The sequence below is a fragment of the Corythoichthys intestinalis genome, chromosome 21 (genome assembly GCF_030265065.1).
Source record: "Corythoichthys intestinalis isolate RoL2023-P3 chromosome 21, ASM3026506v1, whole genome shotgun sequence".
NCBI classification, from domain to species: Eukaryota; Metazoa; Chordata; class Actinopteri; order Syngnathiformes; family Syngnathidae; genus Corythoichthys; species Corythoichthys intestinalis.
Window position 1 is genome coordinate 7,562,519 of NC_080415.1, and position 13,894 is coordinate 7,576,412.

General features: G+C 37.5%; 1 protein-coding gene across 1 annotated transcript in view; it reads right to left on the reverse strand.

Moving 5' to 3' along the window:
• cbx7b (chromobox homolog 7b) overlaps nucleotides 1-5,987 on the reverse strand; it is a 48,731-nt gene extending 42,744 nt beyond the window's left edge. Inside the window, exon 1 of the mRNA XM_057826664.1 lies at nucleotides 5,755-5,987. Within this exon, the coding sequence (XP_057682647.1) occupies nucleotides 5,755-5,823 (69 nt within the window). The 5' untranslated portion in view covers nucleotides 5,824-5,987. The remainder of the gene's footprint in view (nucleotides 1-5,754) is intronic.
• Between the last annotated feature and the right edge of the window lie 7,907 nt (nucleotides 5,988-13,894).

The following is a 13,894-nucleotide window of genomic DNA, read 5'->3' on the forward strand; positions in this document are numbered from 1 at the left end:
AGGAGGCCGAATACTTTTGCAAGGCACTGTATATATTTTCAACCAAACAAAAGTCGCTTCAATAAAAAATGTGTTTAAAGGCAAAAATCAATTTAAAACTCCAGACACAAAAAAAAATGCATGTGAAAGCTATTTTTCATATCTATTTATTTATTTATTTTTGATTGAAACACCTTTTTGATTGAAGTAATGTCGATTTGTGTTTGGGCCACATTTTGGGTTGGACATTTTCAAAAAGAAAAATCACTACAATCAAAAAAAAAAATAAAAAAAATAAAAATTCAATTATAGAAAAAAGTTTTTGAATGCAAAAAAATATTTGCGATTGAAAAATTTGCATTTGGACACTTAATTTTACATTGAAAAAGTTTTTTTTGATTGAAGCAATCCTTTTTGTGTTTGGGCCATTTTATGATTAGGACATTTGTGTCTAAATCATTCAATCCCCCAAAAAGTTATATTTTCAATTAAAGAAAAAAAATCTTTTTTAAATATATATATATTTTTAATAAATATATATATTTTTAATTATATGCAAAGCAAATGACTGTCTAAAGTGCTCGAAAAATAATTTCGACCCATTATAAAAAAAAATTTTTTGTTCATTTCATTAATTTTTGTTGCAGTTTTATTGCTTTACAACTTTTATATACAATATATATATATAGGCAGGGGTGCACATAATTTTTTTGCCCAGGTTCTCAGAGGAGGACCTGGAGATGTGACTTGGTCCTCATTGAGCTTGAGAGCCAACCCGCCTGATGCGATAAATTTATGACAAGCCTTACTTAGAGCCAATTAACTTTAATTAATTATATTAACAATTAATGCTTGATTAACATCAACTGGCACAACAAAATTGCCATTACTTTGAAGTGAAATGTAAAGAAATAAAAAGCACCAATTCAAAATAAAGGGCATTATGCGGCTCCCACATTAACTCCAAGCCTTTTTAAAAGTGGGATGTCCTCCTCATAAGACCTCATTGAACGTGCATGTTTAGCTTTGTAAAATGCGAGCAAAAACACGTTTGTCAGTGCATGTCGCTGTTCATTACCTTTATTCCGCCCTATTCCGCCACTTGTCCATAGGGCGAGCGGGGTCCTGTTTGACATCGATAGTTTGCTTAATTGCCTCATGCTCTCAGTTTTTTTCGTGCTTTTCAAAGTTTGGATGGCTGAAATTCTTTGACCCTACATAAAATGCACTGCTCTTATCGGCGACATTGGGATTCTCACGGCACATTTTGTACCGCATTTCCGTGCGAGCATCATTTGCTTCTAGCCATGGTACCTCCTGTAGCCACTTTTCAGCAAAAGTCCTTTTTTTCGGTAGCTCCGGTGACGTCTCTGTCATCTGTCTGTCTTTTGACGGGGGTGGGGGAACACGGAAGTAATTACTCAGTGTGGCCTGCCTCTTCGACATTTTGAGAAGTTATTTTCTCGTGTCCGCCGCAAATACAGTGGTCAGCCATCGGTACGCAAAAGCGTATTGAAGCCGTTGAGGGCCAGCGCGTTTGTCTACGTCCAGTACGCATGCGCGCATGCGGACCACTTATGTGCACCCCTGTATATAGACCCGACCCACCGACGTCACAAAATCACATGCTCGCTGTATGGTTCCGCCCACTTGTCCGTCATTTTGTGTCTGTATTATCAATGGTCTCAATTGATCGAGCAATTTATAATGCATTTCATGGAAGACCCGGTCCTTTCGGATGCCGTAAACTCACTTGATGCGTTGCATAAAAGGCGTTATGTGGAAAAGCTTCAGTTTATCCATTCGCCAGATCCATATTTGATGCCTAAATCGATGTTTTTCGACCCGCTGTCTCCGCCGTATTTGCCTGACATCTGCTAGCTACCCTGAACTGTACAACTATCTTGTCCACACAAAATCAGCCTATTCTCACGAAAGTTTGAAAAACTTTAAGAGCTTGGAGGCTTATAAATACTTCGTTGCTGGTTGGGTGAAACAGGTCCTCGTCCACGAAAATTCGGCAGGAATCTATCTTGTGCTTGGAAAGGTGAGTTACGAAATTTTCAATTCAAAATCTTTTGTTATTGCTAACAGCCACTGTCAAGTCTAATGTATTTCATGTCGTTTGTCAATGGAGTTAGGGCTTTTAATGTTTATATGGTTTAGCGATAGCACTCTCACTACATACATATGTGTATGTTGTCGGCGATTAGCCTAGCAATGATCTTAATTGTGGTTGTCAGCCCAAAACCCTCTAAATATATATTAAATGCATCTTACCAGATATAAAATGACTACTACATAATCTGTGGTAATCGTTTGGAGCCCAGTTTTCTCGTCGAATTGCAGCAGCCCATCTCGCTCTCTCCTCTCCGGGTCTCTCGGAATCCGGTAGAACTTCAAGTCTCTCCGTCTATCTTCTCTGTTATTGCAACCGACCGCCACACACGCCTTCACCATTTTGATTATTAATGTTAATGAGCAGAAAAACACGTCGTAAATAGGAGGAATGTACGTAGCCGTAACAGGGAAACATGATGTGTTGACGGACAATTGGGCGGCACCAGTCAGGAGGAAGGAGTTGTGACGTCACGTGGCTAGGGTCTATAGGAAAGTCAATTACACGCAATGACACTTTTCGGCCACCTGGGGGGGGCCTGCCCCCCCTTTTAAAATCCGCTTATGCTTATCCGGTATATTTTTGCTCTGCACTTTAGCACTGACATGACTTTATGCTGCTGTTGAGTCTTTTTTGTACTTATGCAATGTTTACACTTGGTACTTAAGGGTATTTATTATATGGTTTCGCACTTTACCAACTTAGCTGTATGGATGCTCCAAACAAAGTTTCGTTGTGCTTTTTGTAACAATAAAAATTCTGAATCTAAATCTTAGATGGCTATCAAATATTCAAATTTGTGTAAATAAAATGTATTTTACCATTTGAGTATTTACAATTGATGAACTATTATGTACTAGGTTTTGACTTATTTTTTCCGACGGTATATAATGTAAAAATTAGGGCTGTCAAAATTATCGCGTTAACGGGCGTTAATTAATTTTTAAAATTAATCACGTTAAAATAATTGACGCAATTAACGCGTGCACTGAATGAGCCGCTCTCGCATTGCCTCAAACAGATTTCAATGAGGCCGTTTATGGACATTAAGAGTGAAGAGAATGCCACTGGCCGCTTGGGGGCAGCGCAGCGCCGTTCCGTACTAATGTTGTTCCTTCTAATAGTGGGAGAATTAGTAGTTGTGAGACGTTTATGCTGATGCTTTGTGCTCCACACATATTTCGGTAAGTTTGCTTTCTTTTAGTGGCAATTATGTGTCTCTTGTTGTATTTTGGGTAAGATATGCACAGAGATATATCTTTTATAAAGGCGAGTGGACACAGGCGTTCTTTGGGCTGCGCCGTTTATTGGCATACGCTTCTGCAACTCCTTCACAACAAACAGAAGTATCAATTTGTGAAAGCACAACAAAAATAATATTGCTATCCCTCAAAAAAAAAAATAATGTTCACAAAAAGAAAAGCACTTCAGTCTGTAGTAATGAGGCCCTATTCTCACAACAATGCAAAGTAAACTGGCATTACTCAGAGTTTGGTCTCTCAATTCTTATTATTGTTATTTTTATTCTTCTTATTATTATATTAACTCTACTTTCGATTGAAAATTGTACACATTTTATTAAAACGAAAATATGAACAGAGGTTTTAATATAAAATTACTATAACTTGTAACTATAACATTTGTCTTTTATGAACTACAGGTCTTACTATCCATGGATCACTTAAACAGAAAGAATGTCAATAATGCCATTTGTGGATTTATTGTTATAATAAACAAATACAGCACTAATGTACAGTATGTTGTATGTATATTAGAGCTGAAACGAATACTCGAGCAACTCGAGTAACTCGAGTTTAAAAACTGATCCGAGTAATTTTATTCACCTCGAGTAATCGTTTATTTTGACAGCTCTAAGCATCACGTTTTGCTCGGACTACTTTTAATGCGGGACAACGCGCTGGTGTCACGTGCGTAGAGGAAGAAGCAAAAAAAAAAAAAAAAACTTACTGCAGCCGACAACCGCTACAAACGACGCCGACGTTGCTAAATACTAGCCCGCTCATGCTACGTTAGTTGCAGGTGGCGTCCAATGAGTCTCATAGAGATCACATGTATGTTGAACTAGATGCAAAATGACAGACTAGGCCGCGTCTGGGCAGCGTTAGCAAACAGCTGCCATCTTAAAGCAGTAGAGCGCTAAGCGCTAATAAAGAGCGCTAAGCGCTAATATATAAGATTAACGTTACTGTCACTACTAGCTCACCTTACGTTAGCCCTGCGGAGGGCTAGGTTTCAATTAATTAAGACCACTTTCGATGCGTGGCTAACGTGTCTTACATACAGGCTTTAACATAACATAGCGTTGTGGAGTGATGAGGGCGTCAAATAAAAACTCAATAATGCTAACTATCAATTTTAGCTCAGTAGTCATTGCTGGATAAAACACCAAGTAGCACTAGTCCCTAATGTGCTCCAATACAGCCTGTATCATACATTTATTTTGAACAGTGCAAAAACTCAAAATCCTATCAGGACTTACAGTTTAGACTAACTTAAAACTTAACTAGAACTTAAAAATGGCTTGACACAAATAGAAATTCAATTGAAAAACGTGGGAAAAAATCCTAACTTTTAAGTTATGTGTGTTATCAAGCGTAAAGGCATTTTTAGGTGTGTTTATATATATATTATATATATATATGTATATACTTTTTAAAAATAAGATCTAAAGGTTTTTTTTGAGTGAAAGCAGTGAATTAGTCATTTTTTAAAATTCTAGTTACATCTGAGATGCAATTGTTGGCTGTTTTCAACAATATACATAAAAAATAAAGACATTGATTGACTGAAAATGATAAAATGTCTTGTTTTCTCATGTATATCTATAATTGCTCTTCACCTGAAAATATATTTGTTTTATCCGATTACTCGATTAATCGATAGAATTTTCAGTCGATTACTCGATTACTAAAATATTCGATAGCTGCAGCCCTAATGTATATATCCGTCTTGTGTCTTATCTTTCCATTCCAACAATAATTTACAGAAAAATATGGCATACTTTAGAGATGGTTTGAATTGCGATTAATTGCGATTAATTAATTTTTAAGCTGTAATTAACTCGATTAAAAATGTTAATTGTTTGACACCCCTGGTAAAAATATTTCATATTTAAACTCATTTACAATGAAAAAAAAAATATTGAAGCAAATGTGATATGCTGAAAATGTAAAATTGTTGATAGCGATACATAAGACAATAATTACATGAAATACAAATCTCAAGTTGATATGTAAATTTACAATAACTAGATTTAGCTTCATTTTAAAATATGAACTCTATTATTAAACAGTTTAACTGACTTTTTCAATGTCCTAATTCACAATAAACAACTATTAAAATAAAACGTTTGTTTACTTCGGCTTTATTATTTGACTCAATACCAAGACCAGGGCGTGTATTTTATAATAAGTGTCATTAGAAGTAAATGCAGCAAATACGTTGTTGACGTAAATGCACGAAGGGGTTATTTGGCTTGGCCAGCTGTTGTCGTTCCTTCCTCCTGCAGAAAGTGGACATGATGAAGAAGCCTTCTCCTCTTTCAAGTCAATGAGATAAGCGGCTTACTTTGTCGTACTGTCGCCTGCTTTCCAAACACTGACTGACACCGAGGCCAAAGCTGCGTCAACTGTTACCTTGCGAACTCTCTTCTTCATGATGGATTCCACGGCGAACACTTGCTCGCCGATCGCTGACAGCTCCATCAAGTGAAGGACTGGAGGGGAAAAAAAAGTGGCGTCTTTTCCGCCTCCGACGCCTCGCTGGGCTTTAAGGGGGCGACTCGTCGAGGACCATTTCAACTTGCCCACCGAAGACGTTTCTCTCAAAAGAATCTGCGACACATCTGCACGCGGCGAAGCGCGGCGCGACCCCGTTCGACGCGTGAGCGCGCATTGTTCCCACTTGGCCGCGCGCGCCCCCTACTGCTTAGAATAGGAGGTTCAAAACACATTCATGCATACATTGTCCGAATTCAGGGGTGTCCAAATTTTTTGCAAAGGGGGCCAGCTTTGGTGTGGTAAAAATGTGGGGGGCCGACCTTGGCTGACATCCTTTACGTAGATCAATATATTTAAGGCGGAAAACTCTCAGGTGACTTGAAGTTCCGCTCTGAGACCCCAATTTGGCCAAATTTCAAAATTGTCCGATATGCATGTGTGATACATCATTGGAAAGCTTAAAATCTCAATTTTCTGGGAAAAAAAAACAATTTTGAACAGGGGGACATTAAAAAAAATTTTTTTTTTTTTAAAGTTTCTTAAACAGCAAAACCCTGTCTGGAGGTGAAAGCACGCGAGAGCAGAATTACAGACGCCATGACTTTAACGAAATATCGCGTACTTACCTTTTTTTCGATCCAAAAACTCCATGTAGCATGTATCACTGAGTGTCAAGACACAGCTATGAATGGCCACGGCTGGATTTTATGGGTGAAACATGGTAATATAACAAGGGTCGCGATGCAGAAATCGCAGACATCAAGGACTGGTCGAGATTTTCGTTTTCATATATTTACCCTTTTAAACTTCCCCCCCCCCCCCCCCGATTTTCTTTGTTTGGATCGATTATTTATCATCTTAAATATTGGGGGAAATGCGACGGTAACGAAAAAAGATACAATTAAGCGATAGTTATGAGGTAGATCTCCACAACTTTTTTTTTTACAGATGCTAATTTTTTCATTGTGACGAAATTTGTTTAAAAGTTTAAAATATGTGAGTGAAAATTTTTTTAAAGACGTATTAAAAAAAAAAAGTCAATATTATACATCAATTAATGATTCTAAGCTAAAAATGACAGACATTTTGAATAATAAATATAATTAATTACCTTCTTTTTATGGCTAGGTTGAAACAAAAGCGGTTGCACGACGTCTTTAAACGGGGGTTTCCAGGGTAAACCGGACAATTAAAAATAGTTTGGGGGCTTAGTGCGCCATGAATCTGCTATGGCAGCATATAGACATTTTGTTCTATCAAACCCAACAGTTGTTTTGGCTTAAAATACAGCACTTTCTTTTAAAGAGGAGTGCAAGAGCAGAAACTGCTTTTTCAGTCTTGTCTGTGTTTTCCGCCTTAAGCAAATTTTAGCGAGCCATTCTGTGTTTTACATTTGATTTATCATTTTTTAAAATTAATAATTTCAACAATCTCGCAACTAGCCTTTGTGGCATTTTCTTTGGACTCTCGGGCTCTTGCGAAATACTGCTGCTGTGATATTAAACTAGCTTCAAGTTTCTTCCCTATAATACTGTCGTACATGTCAGCTTGTCTTGTTTGGTAAATGTCGCCTCACATAGAACTCTTTAAAAACAGCGACTGTCTCTTTGCAAATGAGGCAGACACAGTTGTTGCATATTTTAGTGAAGAAATAGTCCAAATTCCACCTATCCTCGGAATGTCGGCCGTCGCAGTCAACTTTTTTTTGGGTTGATTGTCGCCATTTTAGAAAATTGGAAGGGTCACACAGGGTAATGTTGCTTGGAGTGCTGCTGCCTTTTAGTGGGTAAATGAGGAGCAGCATTTAGTGTGTAAGATACTTCATATTCTGGTAGCAGTACTGCTGACCAATTTATTAAGTCTGTGTGCAGGCCAGACCTTATTGATTTTATGACAGAGGCTGGGGGCCGGATGAAATTTGACCACGGGCCGCATTTGGCCACCAGGCCAGACTTTGGACATGTCTGTCCTAATCGAATCGGGTGGTAACCATTTGATTAAAACCTCAAAATTTCGCCCTAAAAACATTAAATTCTTTAAAAATCAAACAATGTGTTTTTCTGTTTTTTTTCCCCACATTCTGTCTCTCATGGTTGAGGTTTACCCATGTTGACAATATCAGGCCTCTCTAACCTTTTCAAGTAGGAGAACTTGCACAATTGGTGGTTGACTAAATACTTATTTGCCCCACTGTAGATATCCGTGACTTTTTTACAGACGCCATATTTTTCATTAATTCGTAATTTGTTTAAAAGTTTAAAATATGTGAGTAAATAATTTTTTTAAGTCGTTTTTTTTTTTTTCAAACGAAATATGAGACATCAATTAATGGTTCTAAGATAAAAACGACAGACATTTTGAATAAGAAATATAATTACCTTCTTTTTATGGCTGGGTTGAAACAAAAGCGGTTGCGCGACGTCTGGAAACAGGGATTTTCAGGGTAAAACGGACAAATTAAAAATAGTTTGGGGGCTTAATGCGCCATGAATCTGCTATGGCAGCATATAGACATATTGTTCTGTCAAACACAACAGTTATGTTGACTTAAAATACAGCAGTTTCTTTTAAAGAGGAGTGCAAGAGCAGAAACTGCTTTTTCAGTCTTGTCTGTTTTCCGCCATATATATTTTTAATCGAATTCACATCATTCATATATCAGAAAAAGTCACAAAATTAAGGCCTACTCAGCTGCATTTAGTTTTGCCAAAAAAGTTTGGGAAAAATTTGCCAAAAACAGCGACATAACGACATTGCCCTTTCTGTGGATAATGGAAACCCGGCTATCCTTGTTTTACTGGACCTCACAGCAGCATTCGATACAGTTGACCATACAGTCCTTGTATCTCGTTTAGAACATGTCATCGGTATCCGTGGTAACGCTCTAAAATGGTTTAAATCGTACCTACAACAAAGAACATTCTCGGTAATGATTGGGGAATTTTCCTCCTCACAAACTTCTCTGTCTTGCGGGGTACCGCAAGGCTCTATTTTAGGGCCTGTTCTTTTTGCGCTTTAGGATCAATTATTAAAAAAACATAATATCGCTTTTCATTTTTATGCTGATGACCTGCAGCTTTATCTGCCCCTGAGACCTAACACAAAAACTGCTCTTGCTAAATTGATGGAGTGCATATCTGATGTGAAGCAGTGGCTTGCACAAAACTTTTTACAACTTAACGAGAGCAAAACTGAATTTATTACTTTTGGCACACCTTCCATGATGAAAGCCCTTGAGCCCAACTCTGGCGCTCCGGCTGACATTTTTAAGACACACGTTAAAAATCTCGGAGTGATATTCGATAGCAGGCTTAACTTTGAAAAACAGATTAGTTCTGTTGTAAGAGCAAGTTTTTTCCAGCTCCGTCTCTTAGTCAAAGTGAAGCCTTTTCTTAGTCACCACGACCTTGAAAAAGCAATTTACGCTTTTATAAGTTCAAGGCTGGACTACTGCAATGCACTTTATGTTGGCCTCCCCAAGTCCCCGATTTCTCGGCTGCAACTTTGTCAAAATGGTGCTGCTCGATATTTAACAGGTACACCTAGATGTGAGCATATTACCCCCGTACTATCATCACTCCACTGGCTTCCAGTCCATTTTAGAATTGATTTCAAACTTTTACTGTTTGTTTTTAATTCCATTAATGGCCAGGCTCCATCTTACTTCTCGGAAATTTTAACTTTTCGTAACTCTGGCAGGACTCTTCGCTCGACCGGCCAGCTTCTTTTAGATGTTCCGAGGTCAAAACTTAAACAGTGGGGAGACCGATCCTTTGCGGTTGCTGCCCCCAGGCTGTGGAATAGCCTTCCCCCCGAAATCCGCACCACCACGGATGTAGGTTTTTTTAAGTCTCGGCTAAAAACACACCTTTTTAGACTCGCCTTTTACAAAGATTAGGATAGCCTGCTTTGATTAGCTTAAGGGCTTTTTTAATGTTTTTGGATTTTATCGGTTTTATTGTTTTATTTGCTGGACTTTTTTTTGCGATGCGCTGTCTTTGTTTTATTTTATTTTTTAAATGTCATTGTATAATATTTTCCTGCCTTTTATTTATCTTGAGCCATGTTTTGTTGTAAAGCACTTTGAGGGCCTTTCGGGGTTTGTAAAGGGCTATATAAATACATTTGATTGATTGATTGATTGACATAACACATTCAAATCACATTTTTTCCCCACCAATTAAGACCCTCAAAAATGACCTTACCAGGGTTTCTAGAGGTATCAGCAAATCTCATGTAATGCTTTTTAATGTCACTTTAAACAAATTTAATGCCCGTACTCAACTGCAGGTAGTTTCTCGCACACAAATTGTTAGGAGAGTTGTCCGATAATGACTTTTTAATCGATATTATCCAATTCAAAAAAAGTCGATACCGATATATGGAGTCGTGGACTTAACCACTGTTCCCTCTGATTTTTCATGTGTCTGAGCAGATAGACACACAAGGTCCCTGAGCACACTGGGGACCACTGTGAGCAACATCAGATGTGTACACTGTGGCCACACATCAGTATCACGCCTGTTCAAAACCTTGGATCATAGGAAGTTACATGGCTTATTAAAAGAATGAAATTGCAGCAGCAATTTTAATTAGTTTACCTTTAATATAATTGATTTGGCCCACTTAAAATGAAAAAGACAAAAATCCTGTTGTTCCTGATAAGTGCTCTATGTTATTTGTGAGACCTTAGGAAGAGTCCTGCTTTGGCCTGGGTAAGGTCCAGTTGTAGCATGGATGAGTTAATAAATTAAACATAATGAACAACCACAATGGGAGTACAGTATACAAAACTTCTACATTAAAACTGTTCAGACAATAAGGACACTAAAGATTCCTATTCTCCGTGTCTAAGCAGCTGTACAGAAAAAATCCACATACTCCAACAGCCATTCCATCTTTAATTAAAAGACCATGTAAGCCTAAACCAAAGAAGCAAAATGGTACAGAAACATTATTATCCGTCTAATTAATTAGATTATATTAGTTCTAAACTTAGATATCGATTAATACTTTCACGCTTGCACAAATTGGCAGCAGAATGTGGTTTCAGCAAATCAGCACGGAAGTAGAATTGACTTCTGGTAAAAGGTTATGGAATTTTGCTGTCTCCAATGAGTTTCATTCAGATTCAGTCTGTAAAATCACTAATAAGTAGAAAAAAAAATCCAAAATAATTATAGGGTCTAACTTTAGAACAAAATGTCCCCTCTGTTAGTTTCCACTGTTACGTTCAATTGGCACCGGATATCAGGCGGAAAACGCAGACAAGGCTGAAAAAGACTTTTTTTTTCTTGCACCACTCTTTAAAATAAATTGCTGTATTTCAAGCCAAAAGAACTCTTTTGTTTGATAGAACAAAACGTGTATATGTTGCCATAGCAGTTTCATGGCGTATTAAGCCCCTGAACTATTTTTAATTTGACCGTTTTACCATGGAGACCCCCATTTACAGACACTGCGCAACCGCTTTTGTTTCAACCCAGCCATAAAAAGAATTATATTTATTATTCGAAATGTCTGTCATTTTTAGCTTAGAATCATTGATGTCTAATATTTAGTAAAAAAAAAAAAAAAACACTTCGAAAAATTATTCACTCGCGTGTTTTAAACTTTTAAACAAATCACGTCACAATGAAAAAAATAGTGTCTGTAAATAGGTTACGGATATCTACCTCATAATTATCACTTAATTGTATTTTGTCACTGTCGCAGTTTCCCCGATATTTTAGATGATGAATAATCAACCCAAACAAAGAAAAATTGAGAAAAAAAAAAAAAAAACGTCTGAAAGGGTAGATATTTGAAAATCTCAACCAATCCTCGATGTCTGCGATTTCTGCATTGCGACCCTTGTTATAGTACCGTGTTTCACCCATAAAATCCCCCCAAAGTCCAGCTGTGGGCATTCACAGCTGTGTCTTGACTCTCGGTGAGAACTGCTACAAGGAGTTTTTGGATCAAAACAAGGTAAATACGCGATAATATCTCGTTAAAATCATGGTGTCTTTAATTATGCTCTCACCTCGAGTTTGGGTTAAGAGGTTTAAAAAAAAAATCACCATTTGCATTAAAATCAACATTTTTGTACACAAACATTAGAAGAAAACTCAGTGTGAGTAAACACAAGTGATCTTTTGGAGCAATGGCCCATTTAATACACTTGCACTGCAGCTTTGACAAAAAAGTGCAATTTGAAGCATTTGGAATTTTTGCACATAAACAACATAGTGATATTTAAAGATTTTCTTTTCAAACTGGACACTATGATATGGATTGGTATGGCATTAAAAAAGTAGTGTTGCACAGATACCATTTTTGGGCTCCCAATACAGATACCTGGCTGTTTTGTATGAGCCAACACCGATACACGACCAATTAAAAAAAAAAAAAAAGAAAAGAAAAGAAAAAAAAAAAACAAACACAATTTTAAAAATGTTAATACTACATACTCAACAGTATAGTAATTCCCATCATGGCTGCTCAACTCATTGTCTGTGACTAACAGCCCTAGACGTCTAATCCATTTGAAGTGGGAGGGTTGGCTGCCACCCTCTCACTTCAAATGGATTGGACGTCACAGCTGATGGATGACTGGACAATCATAATCTTAGGAAGGGTGGCGGCCATCTTGGGTAAGGCGACCGGCAGTTGGAAACTAGATCTTGAGATTTCTTCAAATCATTTTAGCGCTGTATTGGTAACAAGTTACCACAGTTACAACGGTTACAACCAATGGTACCAGTACTTTTGTTGTAGTATCGGTACTGATACTAGTACCAGTACCAATACTAGCATCGGTACAACACTAATAAAACAGAACCATGTTTTGCGAGTAGTACCAACCAGTGTTGTTAATCTTACTGAAAAAAAGTAATTAATTATAGTTACAAATTACTTCTCCCAAAAAGTAATTGCGTTACTAACTCAATTACCTGAATGTAAGAGTAATCAGTTACTTGGCAAAGTAATTGGTGATAATTACTTTTTTTTTCCTCAAAAAAAAAAAAAAAAAAAAAAAAAAAAAAAAAACCTTGGCCACACTATGTGAAGTTTTTTGTGGAGGTTTTTGGTACAATTGGCCCGAGCCCAATTCTTTACCCTAATTTGCCCTTTACCCTGAATCAACTGTTAAAAGTTGTTAAAATTGCTCCCATTATTGCATCAGTTCCCTTCTCTCTACTTTCGACATATGAAAGTTTTAAAACTGTTTCATCATTTAAAGATAGATTCAAGCCAAGATTTTGCCGATTTAGAAGTATTTTAGATAAAAAGTTACTTAGGTTCGCGAGGAAGGTTCTCTACAACAGAGCCGTCCTAAAAAGCCTACTGCTTTAAGATGGCGGCTGTCATTTTGCATCTAGTTATATCTATATACAGTATATGGGATATCTACCATGTCTACGATATCTACCATAACATGCGGGCGTAGTTTGTCCGGCTATCGGCTGCAACATGTATTATTGGAGCTACCTAGCATCGCGTTTGCTCGGCGTCACAACTTTCTTGCCTCCTCCCTGCTCCTGCTCTGCTCTGTCGTCTCGGTGAGTCCGTCTCCCTCAGACTTTTCGACCAATATAGTAACGCATAGTAACGCATGCCTTTCCGTCCTCAGTAACGGTAACGGCGTTGCCAAGATGAGAAAAGTAATTAATTAGATTACCCACTACTGAAAAAAATAACGCCGTTAGTAACGCCGTTATATTGTAACTCCGTTATTAACAACACTGGTACCAACACTAGTAGATATGCTAATATTGGTACCGGTACTAGTGGTGCGGTACTAGTATAGTTACCAGTATCTATACTAGTATTGGTACGGGAACTAGTACCAATACAGGTAGTATCGTATTGGTACTGGTACTTGTACTAGTATCAGCATAACACTAATACAAGTATACAACAGCAATTTGTTTGCTAGTATTGTTATCAATATCTATACTAGTATTGGTCCTGGTTCTAGTACCAATACGGGTAGCATCGTATTGGTACTGGTAGCATCGTATTGGTGGTGGTAGTACTAGTATCAGCACAACACTAATAAAACAGAGCCATG